The sequence below is a fragment of the Acromyrmex echinatior genome, chromosome 10 (genome assembly GCF_024713525.1).
Source record: "Acromyrmex echinatior isolate Ae372 chromosome 10, ASM2471352v2, whole genome shotgun sequence".
Taxonomy (NCBI): Eukaryota; Metazoa; Arthropoda; class Insecta; order Hymenoptera; family Formicidae; genus Acromyrmex; species Acromyrmex echinatior.
The window spans coordinates 2,535,293-2,557,021 of record NC_141861.1 but is presented as its reverse complement, the minus strand read 5'-3'; the positions used below and the strand labels follow the sequence as shown (position 1 = coordinate 2,557,021).

General features: G+C 35.6%; 1 protein-coding gene and 1 long non-coding RNA gene across 8 annotated transcripts in view; one reads left to right on the top strand and one right to left on the bottom strand.

Annotated features, from left to right (window-relative positions):
* LOC105153005 (synaptic vesicle glycoprotein 2B) overlaps positions 1-15,543 on the bottom strand; it is a 21,542-nt gene extending 5,999 nt beyond the window's left edge. Inside the window, exons 1-12 of one of the 4 annotated variants that reach the window (XM_087410225.1) lie at positions 15,199-15,543; positions 13,363-13,510; positions 13,124-13,304; positions 12,688-13,009; positions 12,451-12,609; positions 12,285-12,373; positions 12,038-12,202; positions 11,835-11,954; positions 11,481-11,701; positions 11,233-11,395; positions 11,070-11,145; positions 6,080-10,949 (exon numbers count right to left, since the gene is read on the bottom strand). In XM_087410225.1, the coding sequence (XP_087266351.1) occupies positions 10,923-10,949; positions 11,070-11,145; positions 11,233-11,395; positions 11,481-11,701; positions 11,835-11,954; positions 12,038-12,202; positions 12,285-12,373; positions 12,451-12,609; positions 12,688-13,009; positions 13,124-13,304; positions 13,363-13,510; positions 15,199-15,543 (2,016 nt within the window). In that variant the 3' untranslated portion in view covers positions 6,080-10,922. Of the gene's footprint in view, positions 1-6,079; positions 11,146-11,232; positions 11,396-11,480; positions 11,702-11,834; positions 11,955-12,037; positions 12,203-12,284; positions 12,374-12,450; positions 12,610-12,687; positions 13,010-13,123; positions 13,305-13,362; positions 13,511-13,939; positions 14,074-15,198 lie in introns of those variants that run through there. The other 3 variants (XM_087410224.1, XM_011067609.2, XM_011067607.2) reach the window with 3 other exon arrangements.
* LOC105153004 (uncharacterized) lies at positions 14,303-21,729 on the top strand. Of its 4 annotated transcripts, none has more exons than XR_015546343.1 (5): positions 14,303-14,392; positions 15,143-16,453; positions 16,527-16,839; positions 16,976-17,124; positions 20,453-21,729. It is a non-coding gene; the product is annotated as an uncharacterized LOC105153004 (long non-coding RNA). The 4 variants fall into 4 exon arrangements; XR_015546342.1 differs by adding an exon at positions 19,332-19,597 and having other exon boundaries at positions 15,143-16,839; XR_847040.2 differs by having other exon boundaries at positions 15,160-16,839.

The window sequence follows — 21,729 nt, the reverse complement described above, 5'->3', positions numbered from 1 at the left end:
GCACTGCTGTTCAGTGTTTTTACAATTTGTGTTATTAAAATAAATAATTAACTACATTACCTTCCAGTATTAAACTTCTGTAAAGCGATGTTTACAATAAAATTTTAAGGCGTAAAATTTAAGCTTTAAATTCTAAACTAAGAAATTGATCAATCATAATCGATTGTTCTCCTCTCATTCGACTGTGATTAGTCAATTTCCTTACATCTCAAAATTCTTTTCACCGCTGATCGATGACGTGTATTTGAAGAGATTAAAATTTTTGTGATATCTCTAATAATGATTTTTAATATCTGGAAGATTACAAACACCGATATTCTGCTGGTATTGAATCTCAACATCCACGTAGATTTCCATTGAAAAGGAGGAAAAAATCAACAATTGGTCGGTGTATTTTAAAAACTGATTGATTCTCGCATATTCCTGGCCTTCTCGTTTTTCCATGCGACGTCGACCGTGCAATTTGTAAGGTGCAATTTGTAAAGAGCTGCGGTTACACGCCGATTCGAGTTATACCGCTTCGTGCGATCTTCCTCGCTACAATGTACACGCGTGTGCGTGTGTACATGCGTGCGTTTCGATTAATTTCATGGGTAGAAGTCGGCCAAAAACGGCCGAAAGCCACCGGTGTGCCCGATCTCTCCACAAAGTCTCAAGTCCATGACGAGACGGAGGGACGAGGTGGCTGGTAGACGAAGCGTATAAAACGAAAGAGAGAGAGAACTGGCTCTTTTATGGAAGGAGAAGTATACGGACTCCCTTCTCTTTCTTGAGCTCCTTCCACCTTCACAGACGGGTTCGCCATCGAAAGATGCTGCTGGCTGCTGTTGCTCGCCACTCTCTCACGTATAGCTAACGCACATATATATATATAAACATCGCGAGCGAGTGAGCGAACGCGCATCTTAGCTTCCCGCGGTTAGTCCGTTGGTTATAGTGGTTAGTGAGTGTGCACGCGGCTTACCGGTGAGTTGTGCATACCGTGCGTGTCATCATCGTCGTCGTCGTCGTCGTCATCGCCTTCGTCATCGTCGGGGTATTCCGCTTACGCGGCCGATACGCACGCTGGCCACGTACGCGCGAAGACAGACAGAATACACGCAATCCCACGTTACACTTCGTTTTTCGCGCGCATAAGTCCGTCACGTGACAATTCGGGGATGATCGGGGATTAATTGAGTACCGCGAGTGATTGAGATACGTAGGGCGTGTTCAGCAAACGAAAAGGATTTGTGCTTAATGATTATTTAATATGGTTGAGACTTGCCTTCGGTTCTTCGATTAAGTGTAGGAATCAATAACTGCGTTCAGCAGATATAAAGCAACTTTGTAACTGTTGTTAATGTTTTTATTATGATTGCTGTTGCCCTTCTTTATTAGATATAAATGTAAAAGCAGTATTAAAGAATTTTACAACAGTTGTAAAGCTGCTTTCTTTACTAAACGCAACTAATCATAATAAAGAATCACTGCATGGATGAACCATTCCAAGGTACACACAAGAGTCAATAAAAAAATCAAAATAACTTTATTTTATTTAATTCTTAACATCGAAACAATCAAATTCTGTAACCAAAGATGATCATCGTTTGGACTTTCATGACGTCAAAATAAAGAAGTCATTTTGACTTTCTTTCGATTCGGTGTTTCTTGGGATGAAGAACGATCGATGAGGCTCGATGGAATCGAGAGGACAGCTCGAGCGGAATCACCCCGTCTGGTCCCGCTCGCCTCGAAGAGGCGGATCGTCACGAGAGGTTCCGCAAGGACGTCGCGAGATCACCGTCGCCGCCGTCGCCGCCGCGGTGGGGATCGATTGCGATCGGCTGGTAATCACGCTGTCGACGACGTCGTGGTCGGTTTTTCTGTAGTCGCCGCGAGTGTGGTACCACAGCGGGAAAGACGTGTGTTCCACCTATTTCTTCTAATCTCGTCGTTGCGGAGTAGTGGCGAAACGCGGAGCTAACGCAAAGCAGTTTCCCTCGTGATCGCAATCCTCCTCTCCCAGTTTCTCGTCCGCGGATTTTTCGCGCGTTACAAGAATGACGGCATTGGAGAGAAAGTGAGGCTCCCGGAAATAATACGCGTGCCGTGCTAGAGTGCTTCCGTTTATGTAATCGTTCCGACGATGTGGCCGCCACCGAGATACGCGAGATATTGCACGTGCGGGCATCAAAGTCTCTCTGACGATTCGACTCTCCGGCGCGCCGAATCGAACGTCCATCTCCTTTTTGATTTTCTTCAGGATCTATGCAGACTAACTTGAATAGCTGCATAAATGTATGCATAAAGAGAATTATAATTAATTACGTTATTACGTATTACGAATTAATCACGTTTTACATGCGTTTCTATAAATAGAAATATGATTGAATAATTTTCTTTAAGCATACGTTTATGCGGAGTTTATCTGGATAGATAAAGCGGGAACGCAGAGTCGATCTTGCGTAATGCATGTAAATACATAAAAAAAATGAACGCGCGAATCAAAGTCCTTCGCGTTTTCTTTTTTATAAAATAAAAGGCTGCAATTGCTTGATTTTCTTATGCGTTATGTAAAAATCTGTGCTTTTGCTTTTACGTCGCGCAGTGTGTTTTTTTTTATTTGAGAAGAGTGCATGTGCATATCAGAGGATTGGCAGATAAGTGCAGCGGAATCGGCGACGATGACGAAGGATCGTAAACCACAACGTCTCGATAACGAAAACGCAGAAATCATGAGTATTGGAAACTACGTCTGTCTGTGGTTTGTCATCATCTAGGAATGATATCGTTGCCGCCTTCTGAGTGTATCAGTGCGACGTTCGCGTGGACGTTGAATATCATCGTGGACGGACGCTCTTCTGATTCCGTTGTACCTACTGTTCGCGATTCTTGTATTCGACATTTGAGATTGTAAAGAGAAGCGTAAGTTACGATACAATTATTAATTCCCTCCACTTTCAAGTTATAAACTGGCGTTTCAACATGCTGATACAATCACGGAGCCAAGAAACGAAGAAGAGATCTTGGACGCGCTTATATACCTGAGGATAAGTCAAACGTTTACATAACGACGGCAGTTTTAGAAAGTGCAAGGGGACCCACAAATTTTCATTTATTACGCGATAACGTGAAGATAAGAACGGGGAGGAACGAATAGCGAGAAACAAAATAAGAACGCTCCCTATATCTGGTGGAAGAACATTTGGTTTCGCGATAATTATTTTATAAAAATTTGGATGTAAATGTTACTAATTAACATCGATTTCTCTCATATCCGTTCATCATTCCGTTTCTCCACGTTCTCAGAAGACGTCACGGGAAAAAATATTTTATATATAATTATATATAATTTTATATGTAAATTTATATATAATTATATATAAAATATGTCCATTTATATACAATTATATAAAATTATATATATTTTTATATAATTTTATATAATTATATAAAACATTTTTTCCCGGGCCCGTCTTATCAATTTTGCTAAAGTATTTAAAAAATTTAACTATAATAGATACACATCTAGATCTGAAAATAATTTTGTTGGAATTTCAAGCATGATGAGCGATGCTACAAAAGGTTTCGGTATTCTAGCAATCAGTTTGAGCATCCTATATAATTATTTTGATAATGATCCAACAAAACTATTTTTAGATCTACATATATTTAGCTATAATAAATTCTTCAGATACTTCAGCAAAATCATTCTCTTTTTGTGTGTTATAATATTACATTCCGCACACTGTGCACATTTTAATGTTATATTTTATTGCACGTTTAGGATAAACGAAAAAGTCTTGTATAAGAGAAAAAGAAAGAGAAGAGAGGCGGGTGCGCGCCTCCCCTCTCCCCTCCCCCCCCCCGCCCGGCGATTTGAATACCAAATCGCCATCTCTTGTGCAATTCCTCTTGTCTGTTTTCTCTCCTTTTTCTTCTTTCCATATTCCGTCCCTGCTCCTTACGACCTTTCCGCGTCTACCTGCCTGCGTGCCCCGCGTATTTTTAGGCGTGACACGCTTTCTTTGTGTCGGTCGGTCGGACCACCGTCGCAAAAATGACTCTTCGTGAAAGAATACGCGCGATATTGTTAAATTGACGTGTTTTGTTTTTTTTTGTTTTCAATTTTTTTCCTCTCTTCTCCTCTCAACGTTTCTTTCGCGCATCTATCGAGTCCTCCAATTTTTCATTTAAATATTTTGTAAACTATTGATAATTCTATTCTATAATTTAATTGTAAGAAGTTAAAATATAATGTCAAGAAAATTGGAAAAGGATTTTAAATAGCTTTTTTTTCGTAGCGATTATTATATATTATTTGTAATACGAAAAAGAAATTTATTTTAGCAGTTACTTCTTTTCGCAACTGTATTATATTACGATAATAATTAAGTAAAGGATTCAGTTTAATCGCTCGTTTGTATCTCATCCAAGTTCAGATTGTTTTCTCGTTACCAAGGTTAGCTTTATAATGCATGTACATATAATACTGTAATTTAAATGTTAAAGACACCGAAAGAATACTTAATAGATTCTGTACGGCGATTTCTTTTTAGACTTTCTTTGAAATCCCAGTTTATCTCTCGTATATTTCAAGCGATGATATTCCGTGACTTGAAATTCTCAATAGCAATAATAATTCGTGCAACGTTGGACAATCACTAATACAGTAAGATGGGAATAAGCCGTATAAATATAATATTTATTGTTCAAAAACCTCTACTTAGTTTTATTAAAATTATATCACCATATTCTAAGTATATATTCGGGCGCTATTTTAATTATTATTATATATGACATAGCCAGGAGATAATTGCTGCAGGCAAGCGGAAACTATCGTGGGAAGGAGGCTGCAAAAGGAGCGGACTAGACGAAGATAAAAAAAAAAGAAAGCGAGAAGGTTCAGCACGGAAGGAGAACCGAGTAACTTGGTTTAGCCTCTCCTAGGCTTTGTCTGTATGGGAGGACAGAGACATAGCCTAGAATAGGTTAGGTCAGGACTCGTTCAACATGGATTATCCTCCGACACATAATTCACGGCGCCGATGAGAGGAGATGCGTGGGGAAATATGTCCAGGGTCAAGCTCAAGGTTAGCATACGGCGGGATAGAAAGGATGTCATGCATGCGCGTGCGCATCAGAATTTGCCAGGAATTTTAATGTATATTATTAAACTAATTGATGTTATGTCGCTTGAGAAATTTGTTACGCGATAAGCTATAATGAAGCGAGAGCGAGCGGAAAATATAGATCACGCGGTTGTCGGAAATATAATTTTGTGTGTCTGAAGATATATGGGGAGATGGGGAGAGACTGTAAACACACACATTAATGTATGCGTGTGTATATACATAGTATATACATAATAAATTACGTATAATTATCGTGTTGAAATATTCCGTTATCCTACCTGACAGATAAATATTTTGGTACATTTATAGGATATTGTAAATAAAATAGTTATTTGTGGTCAATGAGTTACAGTGCCGAACAAGTAGAGTGCTTTTTCAGCCGATAAATTAATCCTCTGTATTATCTATTGTGGTTAAAATTTTATTATAGATTTATGCGAAACAATTAATTTACATTTACGTGTAGTATATACGATATAAATGAATTATGTGAATTATGTTTTAAATGACGTAGATAATCTCAGATAATCTATGACTTATCAAAATCTATAATGTTTTTTGTCATTGCACTAGATTATACTAAAAGTTTATACTTCACTTCAACATTAAAATCAGATATATTAACAATCATAAAATTTAATTACTTTTTTATGTTATCTAATTTATAATAATTGACATATTTTTCATTACTTGTATTGCCTACATGAAAAAAATTCATGTAAATTCAACGTAACAACACTGTTTTATTGTAGATTAACTGCAAGACATAATTGATAATGTCTTTCTTAATGTATCTCAAACAATTTTACAGTCTGACATTTTTATTATATAATACAACTTTTTAACTTTCTCATTACGAAAGCTTTAATCTCAATTTAAATTACAATTTCTTTTTTTCTTATTAAAATATTGAGAGAAATTGAATAAAGGATTTGGAACATCGAAGGGCATAAAATAGACGATTTTCGATTCAATAAAATTCTCATTAATGCCATTCGTACATTTCGCAGTTGAATCTTATTAAATACCGTCACAACTCGCGACTTTTATCGTACGAAAATTATACGTCGAGATCAAAGTGTAAACGGACTCTCGAAACTTGTTCGCCACGCTCAACGCCATCGTCGTTTCAGTCTCGAGAAAATCGAAATTTACTTGCAAGTACACAGTATACGCCATTCGTAAAAATTACGAGCTTTACGAAAACGTTTCTCCGCATTCCCGCGATCTCGTTTCGCTACTTCGCCATTAAACGATCTTGAAAGAACAGGATTTATAAAATGATCGCTATTTATATGTTTGTGGACTTGTGATTCTAACAGCGTAAAAATGTATGTAACTTGAAAGAGCAAAGCGCACTTTTCTCTCTCTCTCTCTCTCTTTCTCTCTCTCTCTCGCTTTATCTCTTAAAGAATATACATTATATGTTATATATAATATATATTCACGTATACAATATATTAATATTATACCTGTATGTATATAATTTTTATATAACATATTAATGTAATATTAGATATATGATATACACATTAAAGTGCTTACAATTGCTCTCGTTCGAAGTGTTGCATAAAGTATCTACTTTCTTGCAGAAGAATGATATAATTTATATAATTTATAAAAATCATGAGCGCTGGACTCACTGGCGAAATTATTACTTGAAGGATTATCATAATTTCGTTCTCACTCGGTCTTCTGCAAACGCCGAGCAAAACGATAACGCGAAAACGATTTTGATGCGCCACTTCGTTAGTGGCTAAGATAACTATTTGATCGATACTGAAATTATACTAGAGTTACCTTTATAAGAACTATGTACAAATGAGTTAACCGATGAATAATCGTATCTAGAACTCGCATTAAACGTGGGCTTCCACTAGCAGTATAAATAAATTAATTGCCTCCCTATGTGGTGTAAAACGCGTAATTCTTCTCGAAATCTTAAAGATAATGTATATCCTCTCTTGGATTATTTTCCGAAATATAAAATGATGACTTGCTAAAACTAAACTTAATGTTTTATTATTGCGATAAAAGATTTCCTAGCATTTTCAAAAACTCAGTGCGGAAAGCAATATTCTTATTCCGTGAATATACAGTTCAGTAGACCAGAAAAAACACAACGTTAATTTTAATTGTATAAATAAAATTTAATTTATATCATTAATTGACATTATAATTTTGAAAAATATATTTATCTATAAATTGCTTTCGAGCAATAGTTTTTTTTATGAAGTAGAATTTTAATAAATTATATAGAACTTTAGAATACTCGAGAAGAGGAAAAAAGAGTGCAAAATTAATTTTCTTAATATTCTAATCGTATGCAAAATAATATATAGAACATATACTAAGATGTCTTTTCTTACATTTGTCCAACATAAATATATGACGATACGATTGATAATGTACAATAAATATTGCGTGATTGTGTAATTTCATTTGTCAAAAATAAATAATTCTAAAAATAAATTTCGTAACTAATCTCGATATATGTAGATATAAGAATTTTATAATAACAGTTTTTAAAAAACATTTATCTCTTATCACTTATTCACATATTTTCTAGAATCTCACGAAAAATCTCGCCTCAAAGTATCATTTCTAGACTTTCTATAATAAGCTATTACTTAAGTTTTAAATCATAAGAAATTCACTAATCACAGTCAATGTAAGAAGAATAATCGATTATAATTGATCAATTTCTTATAGCTTAAGACTTAAAGCTTAAGAAATGATTCATCGTAGAAAGTCCATTTCGTTCCTTATCAAAAGGATTAAAAGCTGTGCGATCAGTCGAAAGTATGACCAAACGTAAACTTTAAAATAGAAATGATATATTGTACAATGTCTCGTGTCATCATCGGCTATGTAAAAGATCTTAACTAATTAAATTTTTTCAATTTTAACAATAAGAAGCAGTCTCTGTAAAACAGTGATTACCAACTGATCGTTAATTCCAGTCTGAATAGCGTGATATGTATATACAATATTCTCGGTAATGACAATAAATAATTACATTTAATATTAGTAAAATTGAGTCGAGTAATTGTATTTAATATTAGTAAAATGCATATTTGACCAGATTATACGAGTATTGCATCTCCTCTTATCACTTAATCAGTTGATAATCTCGTTGTGTAAAACAAAAAATGTATATACGCTATATATATATATTGGTTAAACATAATCATTAAAGAAACATAAGATAGGAAAATAGTGCCTCGGCAGATCCTCTAACTCGATCAGTCTACTTTACTCGAGAGTCATCTCGCACGATCGTCTTTACGATGTATTTTGCCTACGTGTGTTTCTAGTCAATAATCCGACTAAGGCCTACAAATCTAGAGTGCTTGCTCATAAATATGATATGTCGAGTAAAATGTAATATATATATATATATATATATATATATATATATATATGTATGTATATATATATATATATATATATATATATATATATATATATATATATCTATGGGTGTTATGATAGACTTGAATGTTGTAGCAGAATTAATTACGTGGGGTTGCGGTGTGTGCCGGTATCGGTATGTTACCTCAATATTATTGTATTTTGATTAATGTCCAATATAAAAAGGAGCTAATAAGAACGTCGTATGGTCCCGACGATAAGTTTCATAAGTATATTTAAATTTCGCACTCCAATTAGAATCTTTTATTCAGATGTACCATAATCCTCTTGATTCATTATCACATAAATCGATGTAATCGCAATTGCGGCACCGACACAACTCGCTCCACGACCAAGTTTACGACAAATTGCGATCTCCTTAAGCAGAAACAAATGATTTCCGTTAGGATTTTCATCGAAAGAAGATGAAATCATCCCGAGGACAATCGTTGGAATGTATAATTACGTTCATGTCGGACATCGTAATGGTCTCTTTCTATTTCTCTCGACGAGACATTCATAAATCTCGGCCTGGATTGGCCTGGATATTAATCTCTTGTGTACATATATATGTATAAGTGTATGTGTATATATATATATATATATATATATATATATATATATAAATCGTTTCAACAGTCTGATATGAAAAAAAACTCACTAACCGTGATGGGACGTAAACATTTATCTTATTAAATCTGCCGACATTCTCTCCATCTTGACAAACTCCTCCAAGATTTCATGAAGTGTATTTTTTGAATTCTGGTAGGCGAGACTCCGTGTCGGACTTTCTTACATTCTTATTGCCTAGATATAAGTTGCTTCCCTTTTTCAACAAACTTTCTTTATGTTCTTTCCAACTTGCCAGTATTATACGTTGTTGACTGTTGTCGATGGAGATAAAACTTTAACAAAGTTTCATCAAGTGAACATATATTACACAGATTACATTTTATATATATTTATGTCAAGACGTGTGATCCTGGTTCTTGTAGAAAATAACGTTCTACATTTTTAATACACACATTACTAGAAGGTCAGACGCACACGTTCATGTATATATATGTAATTAATCGTATTATAAATCAGAAGACGATTAACGTTGACGATTGATCTTGGACTTTTACGCTACGAAGCTGAATCTTCTCTATCTTTTTTTCTCGTTCGAAAATTTGCATCTAGATATTAAGATTTCATACGGCAGCGTTTTTTACATTACGAGAATCATGTGTGTGCCTCTCCCCTCCACTCTCTCTCTCTTTCTCTCTTGCTTTCTCATTTATCGAATTAGCAGCATTCTAGTATCTAGTTGATAAATGTAATACATGCTAATAAATTGATAAAAAGCGGAAGTATTGAACATATAATTGTCTGATTATTTTTCTTTCATAGGAATATTTCCTACGCACGAAATAAAAATATCATTTCTCTTTTTGCATAAAAACATATAAAATGATTGTTACATCATCGTAATTAATCTGTATGATATTTAGCGGATATTTATGTTGTGATTGAATTTGAGCGAAGAGGTACCTTCCGCGAAATATATTGGAATATATCCAAGTTTCACACATCATGTATCGATATTATTTAATCTAGATTGAAAGTAAGAACAGCTATGTATTTTATAAGCATTGTATTTGGAATAATAATTGAGATATCAAACTGGATTGCCAGTATATTTCTAATTAATGTTTCTTAGTGTATATGATATATTATTATGGATGACTGTACATCCTTTATTAAAATTGACACGTTTCATGGCATGAGCCTTATTAAAATAGTTGCACATACGTGTATGTCCTTTGCTCAATATACTTGCATAATGATTTATATATCGTCAAATGTAAAATAGCAAAGTAATTATATTAGTTTCAGAGTGACTATTATATGCACGGAAATGTCCGTGTCAGCCGATCTTGACATCACTTTTTTTTTAATTTTAATCGTATATTATGTCATTCGCATACAGCGAATGTTCACATTTCATAAGCAATAGGATACAAGAATACTTTGATCCAAGTATCTGCAAAGTCCAAATTATTTTGCGTTAGCAAATTAAAGTCGCTGTGAACGTTTCTGTGCGCTTCAAATATGCAAGTGTCTCGAAAGACAATAGTGCTCCATTATTACTTAGGATATGTTACTTTGTACAAAGTCTCATATTCTAAAAAAAATTTTTTCTCTTTTTGATCAATGAATTAATATTGACATGTTTTGAACATCATTTTTTCGAATAAGTCTTAAGGATGAAGAATAAAGAATAGCACGTCTTTTTCTTCTCTACGTCTTTGACGTATTTGAGATTATTCTTTCTGAGAATTCATTCGTCAGTAATAGAGTACCGTATAAGTTTGTTTCGTAAATTCGACAACGAATTTTTTGTTTCAGCTATACCAGTGTTGCTGATAGTCTTTTCTATTGATGGAAAGTTTACAAGAAGACAGTATGAGTATGAGGCAATTTAAAAGTTATAACACTGGCAATCAATAATGCCAGTGCAGTCATTAATGCGGGCGCAATTAATGATGTACCCACCAATGTCTGATATGTTGTGGTTCCTATTAGACCTGATATTCTTATAGCAGCAGCTATGAGTCCAAAACCGGTACACCTAAAGAAACATATTAATAAATATTTTCTTTCAAAATAATTTTCAATTTTTTTTCTTGTAATATCCTAAAGATTTTTACTTCTTTACCTTAAGTGTGTGGGGAAGCTCTCGACTGTCACCAAAGTTAATGATGTCCATCCAACGGCAAAAAGAGCTGTGAAGCCACCTTCGAAACCAAGAACTGCCGAACTGTTTTGGCGAATTAATATCAGACATAATGCAACAACGGAAGAGAAGAAAAGCGAGAGACCTATTGGTAAAAGAAAATAAATGTCATAAATGAATTAAATTTGAAATTTTCCGCTTGCTATTTTCAAAGAAATTTAATAACGAACCAATTAGTTTCGGCCGCTGAAGAACGGTAAGTGCCAAACCTGCTAGCGCAGCAGCAGGTACAAAAGCCAATTGAGCAACGAGATGAGCATGTAACGCTTCTTCGATATAAATGTTGTAATCGAGGTCGAGAGTTGGACAGGACCCGCTTAAACTCAGCTCCGTGTTATTTTCCAATTTACATCTGGTGAAAACTTGTGCAGACAAATCTGTGTCAACAAATCTGTAACAAAGTATGTGTGTGTGTGTGTGTGTATATATATATATATATATAAAGATGAATACAAAACATTTATTAAAAAATTTAGAATTATACGTATAGATTTAAAATATAATATAAACGTTATGTTACTTACTTTGAATATATAATAACACTGTCTCTAAAGTGAGTTTTGCTAGACTTAATGCTACTGAATTCTACCGATTGGAAGGTACAATTATCAAAATCGACATGGCTGAATATCATTTTAGTAAATCTGTAAACATTTAGAAATTATATTTATATAGAAAAAAAAAACTTGTTTTTGTATTGGTACGTATTTATATATAATATCCGTACTTGCAGTTTGAAAATGTAGAGTCTTTGTACTGACGATTTTCCCAAGAACCAGTGAATGTTGTACCATTGTGTTCCTCTCTATGATAGTGTTCGGTATGATTCTCGTATTCCATCGCTCGTAAAAGTTTCAGATATTCAGGACACCATATCATAAGACCATAAATACTGAACAAATACAAATAGAGTTTATAAAATTCTTGATTAATAATAATTACCTAAAACTTTTAGATAATTAATTAAAACTTACCTGAATGAAGCGGTGGTCCAAATAATTAACAATACCAAAGTCACTCGTAAATGAGGCGTCGCAAATAATTCCAGGAAAGAATTCCAGAACTACGGGCAAAGAATTAATTAAATTTTATAGTTAAGATATATCTTTACATAATAAGATATCTTTCAGAAATATTTACCATTTCGATTGAATATATTATATCTGCCAAAACACTAGTGTGATTGCTAGGAGATGGCGGTGCCAAGCCGCGTGGTCTTTTAGTTGGAAGTTCAAGTTCAGAAAGTTGATATTGAGCACCTGCTGCACCTTTTCGGGCGTTATTTTTCTTATATATCCTCTGAGACATAAATTATTGATAAATTTGAATATTAAATACCAAATAATTAATTTTATCGTTTATGTTACACATCGTTACCTGATAAACCATCATTGCTTCTACATCTCGACCGGCTTCTATAAGATACCTTGGACTTTCTGGTAGAAAGATAAGACCGAACGTGGAGCACAACGCTGGCAGACAACATAATAACAAGAAACGATGCCAAGCACTGAAGTGTTCCTTATTTTCCAGGACAACCATTTCTCCTGTTGTGGGTACCACTGCCCAAGCCAAGAGTGCTGCATAGACACCACCAAGTGCACATGCTGCCACGAGTATACCTGTCCAGCGACCTCTACTTAACCGTGGGCAGCATTCTGCGAGATATACGAATGCTAGAGGTACAGCTCCTCCTACTCTGTAATATGAGAAATTAAATCACTATATAATAACTATATTTAAGTAACCAGTTAGTTCTTGCTTGAAAAAATACTGAATGTATTTAAATCTTTGAATAAAAAAAATTATTTACCCAAGAGCAGAGCAAAATCTAGCGGTCATAAAAGTGCCATAAGTGGGCATAAATGTTGCAACACCACTAAACAGAGAGTGCACGGACATGGCTGAGAAGAGGGACCTGCGTCTTCCCAATCTATCTCCTAGACCACCCCAAAACAATCCACCCAAGGCAAGGCCAACAAGAGTAATATTTCCTAAAAAATTATGTTGTTTAGTATCGCAAAATAAGTTTGTACAAAAGCAACAACTCACCGAGCCATCCCTTCTCATTGTCCTCGATGCAAAGTTCAACCTCTGCACTTGGCAGTATGTATGGTACAACAAAAATTTCAACAGTGTCAGCAGCCAGACTCAAACCCGTGCAGAAAGCAGCAAATATTTGGAAATAACCAACACCAGCCTGTAACATTACATTCCATTTCTTGATACAATTTTATACAATAGAAATATTATCATGTGAAATATTATCATTTTGCAGTTATATGATATTATAAAGTTAACATTTATATCAAACATTTATGAGTAAAAATATAGAATGCACATATCATGTTTTTTTACTACTGTACTGAATCGCACTAGAACATTCCTTCCTATTTATGTCACTGTTTAAGAACAAAGACTTTATACTATTTCAGTTATAAAAAGACAGATCTATATAATTCTTTAAGTGTTAGTTGAAAAAGATGCTTCTTTTGAACTACAAATAAATAATAAATATCATAATACGATCGTTTTTAATAAATATTGTTTAAGGTATATATTAGTTTCCCTTTGCTCCATGGAAACGTATGTAACTTCCGATACGTAACATCAAATAAAAAATATTTACTGGGAAATCCTTCAAATAGCCTGGTACTTCGCGCGGTATGTATTTTGCCTTGACGACCGAATCGTCCAGAGTTTCGCCCATTTTTGCAGAGATAGAGAAAGAGAGAGAGAGAGAAAGAAAGAAAGAGAGACGCTCCGACCCGTGAGAACAAAATCATTCACTTCGGGTAAACGAACGACGACGCCATTTCGTCTAGGTTATGTTTTTGTTCTGCTTAGTATATTTTTATATCGTACTCGACGTTGGCAGAGCCAATCGAGTGACAACTCTCGATCACGATGATCGAGCAACTTGATCGATACTTGGATACGCTTCGTTTCGATAATGGTTCAGTGGTTGACTTCATCACGTTTGAAATGATCAGAAATGACTCATGGCTACTATCGTGAATACAGAGATAATGACGCGTTAATTATGTCAGGAAAATACGCTGCAGTTGCGACGCAGAGTTAGGTAGGTAGTCGGTAATTTTATTTTTTATGAGTTTAAAAGATTTGCTGTCATCCTTATTGAAGAGATTTAATATTGGAAGATAGTTAATTACTTATTTTGATTAAAGATACTGATTGCAACTAGCTGTTTTTCAGCAAGAGTCGTATGATACTATATTTTTTCCAACAAGGACAGTATTATTAAATCCTTGTTTGTCAACATTAAACAAGGATGTAATGATTCATTGCATTGCATTGTGTCCTTGCTGGAAAATGTCTATTCTTGTTGTTTGTCAATGTTAAACAAAGATGAAATGCTTTGTTTCTCATTGCAAAGCACAATAATCAATTATTGTTCAGCATTTTTAATACTAATTAATCATCTTTCAGTATTAAATTGACCAATACTCAGTATAGCACAGAAGTTTGCAGTAACATTGCTGCAACATTTGCAATGTCATTACAGTATCCCTCTCTTCTAATCTTTTTGTTACTTTCTCTTTTTCTTCTTTTCCTTTCTCTTTATGTATTGATTTCTCTATCCTTCTTAATTCTCCTTTTTTTTCCATTCTTCCTCTCTATTATTTTTATCTTTTTAATTTCTCTACCTTCTACTGCACTGATATTTCAATATTGCTGTAATGATCTGTGCTGTATGGGTATCAAATTAGCTAGCATTGAATTTTTCTAAGAATAAATACAATATTTTAAAAATATTCCTGCTTTTACGAGATAGAACTATAATTTAGAAAAAAATGATGAGTCTTCTCAGAGGTTTCCTGAATTCAGAGATTTCGTTCCGAAGCAATGAAACATAAGCTGCATCACCTGCTTGATGGCATCTTCGTGAAACTGCGCCAGAAGGGTCGCATCCGCGGTGGAGTCGATGAGATCATGCTCCGCGGAATCAGCCGAGGCCGAGTTTACGCCGGCCGTGGCGACGTTCGCTGGCTGCGTCGTCATCTCCTCGGTATAGAGACCGGATCTAGTGTTCACGCCGCGCTCGCCGGCGCCCGTTTTCGTCGCACTGCCGCCGGAGGGTGCGAGGCCGCCCCCGCTGCCAACAAGCCACTGGCTTTCCTCCTCCGATGAGGGCATCACTGCCAGAAACCATCTGAAAGCGAGATTAACGGATAATAAGACAATGACTGAACGCTGAATGCTTAATCCCATTCTCTGACGGTATCCTACCGGTACTGCTCGCAATAATTACACTTTCCATGTCTCTTAGGACAAATGGTTATCGTAGTTTTGCTATAATGTGTCTCTACCTCCATTCTAAATATTCTCGGCGAACTGAACTTGAAATCGTAATATCTACAATTATGGCAGATAGATTGCCTCTTGATATGTTGTGTTCTGCATTAGTGCAGATAAGATAAAATGAACGAGCCGAGATAAAGGTAGGAACATTGAATCAATATTGATGTTTGAAAGACAAAGCCGGAAGTTGAAATAATTAGAAGCAGTAAGTAATTTGCTAGAATAAGTTAATTTTCTTCGACAGAAGCACAGAAATGGAGGCTATTTTATTTTATATACATATATATATAGCCCGCGTCATCGTGACTTTCGCGGCTGCTTTTTATTTCTATTCGCGACGCTTCGTTTGACTGACGCTATCGATATAACATTAAATGCGGTACTTTGCGTCGTGACGCAGCGCAAAAAATGATCCTCGGACAATATATTTAATAATTATATTATAATTGTATCTCACTAAAGCATTGTTAAACATTTTTACGGTATCTGATTGTAGATACAAGTCTTACTAGTAATATCTATTCGATTTATATATGTATTGCAATTGTATGGTTTGTCATGCGCTGCACGTGCTTATAGAAAGGCATGCGTCACGTCTCTGTCTGTAAACGCGGTTCACTGACCAAGGTTCATTGTGCACGATATTTGTCATAGTGACAAGTGAAATATTCAACATTCGCGACTTTATTTTGTGTCCGTGGTTGCGAGTCAACGATAAATGAATTTACATATTTAAGGCTGCGGAAGAGAAATGCACGTTATATTTACATATCGCGACAGTAATCAGGAGTCGGAGAATTACAGTGTTCGAGAAAGATTGGTCTGAATAATAATTATAAATAATTATAAAAGATTTACATATTTTCGTAAATAATTTTATGTATTTTTTACAGATAATTTATGCGACATTGTGTTCTTGGAAACTCTATGGATTTTACGGTGGATCTACAGGCTTAATGTTGACCTTACTCGTCACAAAGCAACCGGAGCAGCGTTCGCGTGCACTTATTGTACTTTCGTGGCTATAATTCAACGTTTGTGAGCCTGCATTGAAACACGCGGCGGTCATGTGTCCTACGAAGGCTGACTAATTCCCGGAATTGGTGCAAGACTTGCCGGCAATGCGCGTAAAGTTCTTTCTTTCGCGTGTCCTTACATACTAATTCATCGATCTGCATCGAACTTTACACGGCTTTCAGTCTACCGGTATACATAAAGTTTGATGAAAACTGCAGAATATATAGAAGTAGATAGATCCGCGCGAATTTATGCGAAAGAACAGAAAGATTTTCTAATGTTTTGGAAAAAAAATTGTAATAAAAAATAATGCATATTATTATAGGAAATTTCTTGTTAACGCTTCGCTGACCGCAGAACGACAAATGCTCGCCCTTATCAGTTTTATCTCGTGAAAAGGTGTAATATTACGTCAATGGTTCCCAGCTACGAAGAACAAAAAGATGCTCTACTACGTCAACGATCGCAAAAAAGGTGTTAAAATTGTACTTTTCCGTCTCTATGGCGATATTGGCTCTTTCGGAACTCACACGCGTACGTTAACGTTGCAGCAGTATTCCGATTTCCGGAAATTTTTACGTATGTAGTTTATAATTAGTACATTTTGCAAAATGTGTCGGCGCTTTGTTACGGGCGTGACCGCATACATACACGATTTATCGATCCGAAACCGATTATACGGTTCCATAGCGCACATAAACCCGTGTACACATTTTCCAAACAATACAAGCGCGAGCGCGAACACAAGCATACGCTAGTTGAGTGTGTGCGCATCGGCGTGTATACACGTGCACGTGTCAACCTCGCGACCGTCAATGTCGTCGATAGTCACGGCCGCGCGGCGACTCGCTTTTTCGCAGTCCTCTATTTTCTCGCCGTTAGTTATTTCTGAAATGCGACCGTACAGTAGCGTCCGTCATCGGTAGACATTAGCGTTTTGCCTTTACTCAGCTTTACACACGAAAGCGTCTCTTATAAGAGAAATACTTTACTCACAGGGAACTGTCACAACTGTCCGGAACCGATTAGATTCTTTTTAAAATATGTTGTTAAACATAAAAATCTGAGAGACAGGTATTGTTTTATATTGGCCCAATTATGAGGGATATACAACCCCTGAAAACTCGACTTATGCCTGTATTCATAGTCAGATCTTGTACTTAAGGCTTCCTTAAATTTATCTTTAAATGCTCAGCAGCTAATGAAATAATTCCTGAAGTATCTGAAAATAAATTTAAGGAAGCCTTAAATATAAAGCCTGACTCTATGAATACGGGCATTAATGAGAAATCGGGGTATTAGATTTTTGACAAATTTAAATACACAGTTATAAAGTATATAAAAACCATAAAAGTTTTATCTGAAACTCTTCTATATATCTCATTGTTTTTTTTTTAAATAATTACGTAGAATCAAATGTAACGTTAGCTTTGAGAGTACTGGTGGATCTACAGAGAAGTGGCCATACCCCTCTCTTAGAATCTTCTTTTTGAAAAATTTATAGCAAAATGTTATATATATTTCTAATATTTCTGAAATGCTGAATTACATCTTTGATGTTCCAATAAATTTTTTTAAGTTAAAAAACTCCTGAGTATAAAAAAATAGAGATTTCATTATATTATTCTTTTCTTGAGTTGAAATAAAATGTTTTATGATTTACAACTAAATAATACTTTTTCAATATAATGTCAATAATAATTTAAGTATTCTATCTTTTCATATTTGACTTTAAAAAAATTTTGGGCGCGCTAAATTTATAGTATTTATAAATTTCAAATTGGACAAATATAATAAAATATGTGTATCTTAGATTTTTGTTTAACAACATTTCAAAGAGAATCGAATCGGTTCCGGATAGTTGCAACAGATCTCTTTATTGGTCTCTTAGACGCATCCATATTTTAGAGTCGATTTTTCTTTGATGTTTAAATTCTCAACGCTTTACATGCAAATAACAAAACCAGACATCTGATTTATATTGAGACGCGTTTATTTAGACAGAAATTTCATTCGAGATATTTACTTGCTAAAATATTCGACGTTGCAAATTGCAAGTCTCGACGAATGACGAATGACATCCTGTAACGTTTTCGCTAAGGAGATTGGCTCTGAATTGCATGCCAGAAATTTGTCTGTGACATATAATTACACATGCGAGCGCAATATTTTATTATTTCATGTTGCAAGAATACAACTTTCGAAGACGTTCGCCTTGGAGGAATCTAGATAACAATTTTAAGAATGAGATATATAATATGAGATATGACGTATCAATTTATATTTGCAACAAGTCAATTTATCACGATGTCAATGAGACAAGAAAAATATTCCGTAGTTAATTAATGCGAGATGGTCTTGCGTGTATTTGCCGACGCGCAGTTGTCTGGACTTGTACGATTGCATACTCATTATCATCGTATTCGGCTGCTGTCGACACATATGCATCGCACGTGGGACCAACGCGATATGCATAGATAAGTACGACTGATGAACACGAGCCAAATGACGATACGTTGCGTAGAGAGAAGCGAGACACGCGATTTATAAAGCTTATTCTTGGACACAAGTTCGAGTTTATTCCAATTATCGCGCAAAACCGGTTGTCAAAAGAATTACATTTATCTATTAATTACTATAACTCGTTTCTTTCGATTGGAATTAATGTTGCTTGTAAATAGGAAACCAGATCGGAATAAGAGGAAATCTGTTAACTGAGGCCTTCACGTTCAAACGGTTTTACAAAGTAGCGCAGTTGTGGTATTGATGTCAGCGCAATTTTTCATCAAACAGCGCTACAACATTAATGAAATACCAAGATAACTTTCTAAATGTAATACAATATTTATTCAACACGAAGAAGGTCATATCCGGTCAAAGCGGATCTTGATAATCTTATAAATATTTTTGAATTATCTCAAGTCCATTCTATAATTGTGTAAGCGTTGTAAGTAGTTGTATAAATTAAATATATATATTTTGTAAAAATTGATTAATGACAATTCTCTTCATATTCAATCGAGATCAATTCTTACAACTGTAATCACTAGATTGAATATTAATCATCGGGCAATTTTAGCAGTCAATCGTTGTTCGTTAAAGAATATTTAAAAGTAAAGTAAAAAAGTTGAGATTGTCATCTGTAAATATGCAATTTATGCAAAATATACATTTTATGCAAAATATTCAGTTAAGTATTTTGCATAAATATCCGCAATCTACTCAATTCTTAACTGTAATCACTATAATCGCATAATTACATTTATAATTGTAGAATGAACTTTACAATTTTCAATTCAAGTAAATTGCGCTTTGATTATTCGTCGATTTTGAAACAATCCTAAACGGAAGCTGGAGTATGTGTAATGTCACAAATTAAATTGACAAGTAATTTAATGTGATGCGCTAATAGATATCTTTAAAGCACTTTAAAGAATTTACTGCGCAAAACAATCATCGAGATTTGAACTTGGCTCCCTTATAACATTTATTATTTTCTTATTCCATCATTCGAACTTTATTCGAAGCTGATCTATCTTTTCGCGCGTCACGTCATTTGTTTGGCCTTTTTTTTCTTTGCAGATAAAAGAGGAAAAAAATGAGGAAAGATATAGAAAGTACAATAAAAAAAAATAGACGCATATACGTATGTCGTCATCACAGTCGGGCGCGAATTAATATTATTAGAGTCGGTTATTATGACTCTCTTATCGCACAATGTATAAATCACTCACCTGGTTGATAGGGAATCGCCGTGAAATACTGCACCTTCCCAATGATAATGCCGTTTTTCTGTTCGCAGATTTCACCGGGATGGAGAAAATCGGGCGCGCCAGCTCTCGTCGAGATTAACTGTTGTAGAACGTCGAGTTATCGATCAAGAGCATTGCCATTGAACGTAACGGTGAGGACTTCGGCACTTGTGAGTCCAATTCAGGAATGAAATAATAGGAGACTACTATTTAATTCAGCAGCGTGCGACGCACTTCCTCGCCAACACTCTGTCGTCGATCGTCCGTCATAGAGTCGTCCGCACTCCCATCCTTACAATAACGTCAGCATATGTCGTCGGCAGCACAAGTGCGAACGCAATCGAACGCGTGATATAATTTTACGTAACGATTTCGTAGACAGCTGGGTAATCCGTCCAATTATTTCGACGTCTTGATGGGATTTAATCTCAATATTTACATAACGGATGATACAGACGTTGAAGAGACGAGGAAACGTATATTAAGCATTTCGAAGAGCGTCTCTGTCTTTCAACACAAGTGGTATCTCTTTTCGTCGTTTCGGCGCCGACCTACCTCAATGAGCGATCGCCACGGCTTCAAATATCACGTTAAATCTTCCGCGAGGCGAGTATCACACTCGGGCACACTTGGATGCGTACCTCCCCGTTGTAAATGTACGTTTAGATATAATGGAATTTTTTTCGTGAATTAATGCTCCTCGTTGGAGGATGCGGCGCAACAGGGATCACCGAATGTTGAGCTCGTCTTGTCGCGTTTCGCGCGCCGTGTCCTCTCGTCGGGGATCGATTCTCGGTGGAGCGAGAGGCGGCGCCGCGCGGAACGCGGTGAATCGGTCGCGACGCGCCTTTCCGAATGAACGAGATTGCAAAACGTTGCCGTCGGAAGCACAGACTTATCTCGCGTGATTTCTATACCGCGATAGTGTGCCGCGGGCATTACAGACGTACCGGTTATTCCCAATGGCAGCTCGTGAAAAACGAACAACCCGGTAACATTTTCGCAATACGAAGGAAACAACACTGCCGCCGCAAACACTGCCGTCGACACGCCGCCTGTGCCGCGTATCGATTTGCGTCGCGACGCCCGACGCGAGTCGTCGGAAGCGCCTTCGCCCCGACCGAAGTTCCCTCTGCGAATCATTAGTCCGATAATTATTCTAATGAGATGGTTCTTAAATTCGAACAGGCTTTCCGTGTGATTCTGGGCGAAATATTTTGTGAATATGTATATTTCATAAAACTTGTACTTGAAAATATCAAAAAGGATGTACAATAACTTTTGAAAATTTTATTTAATAAAAAAGAAAATGATTTATGTAAAAAAA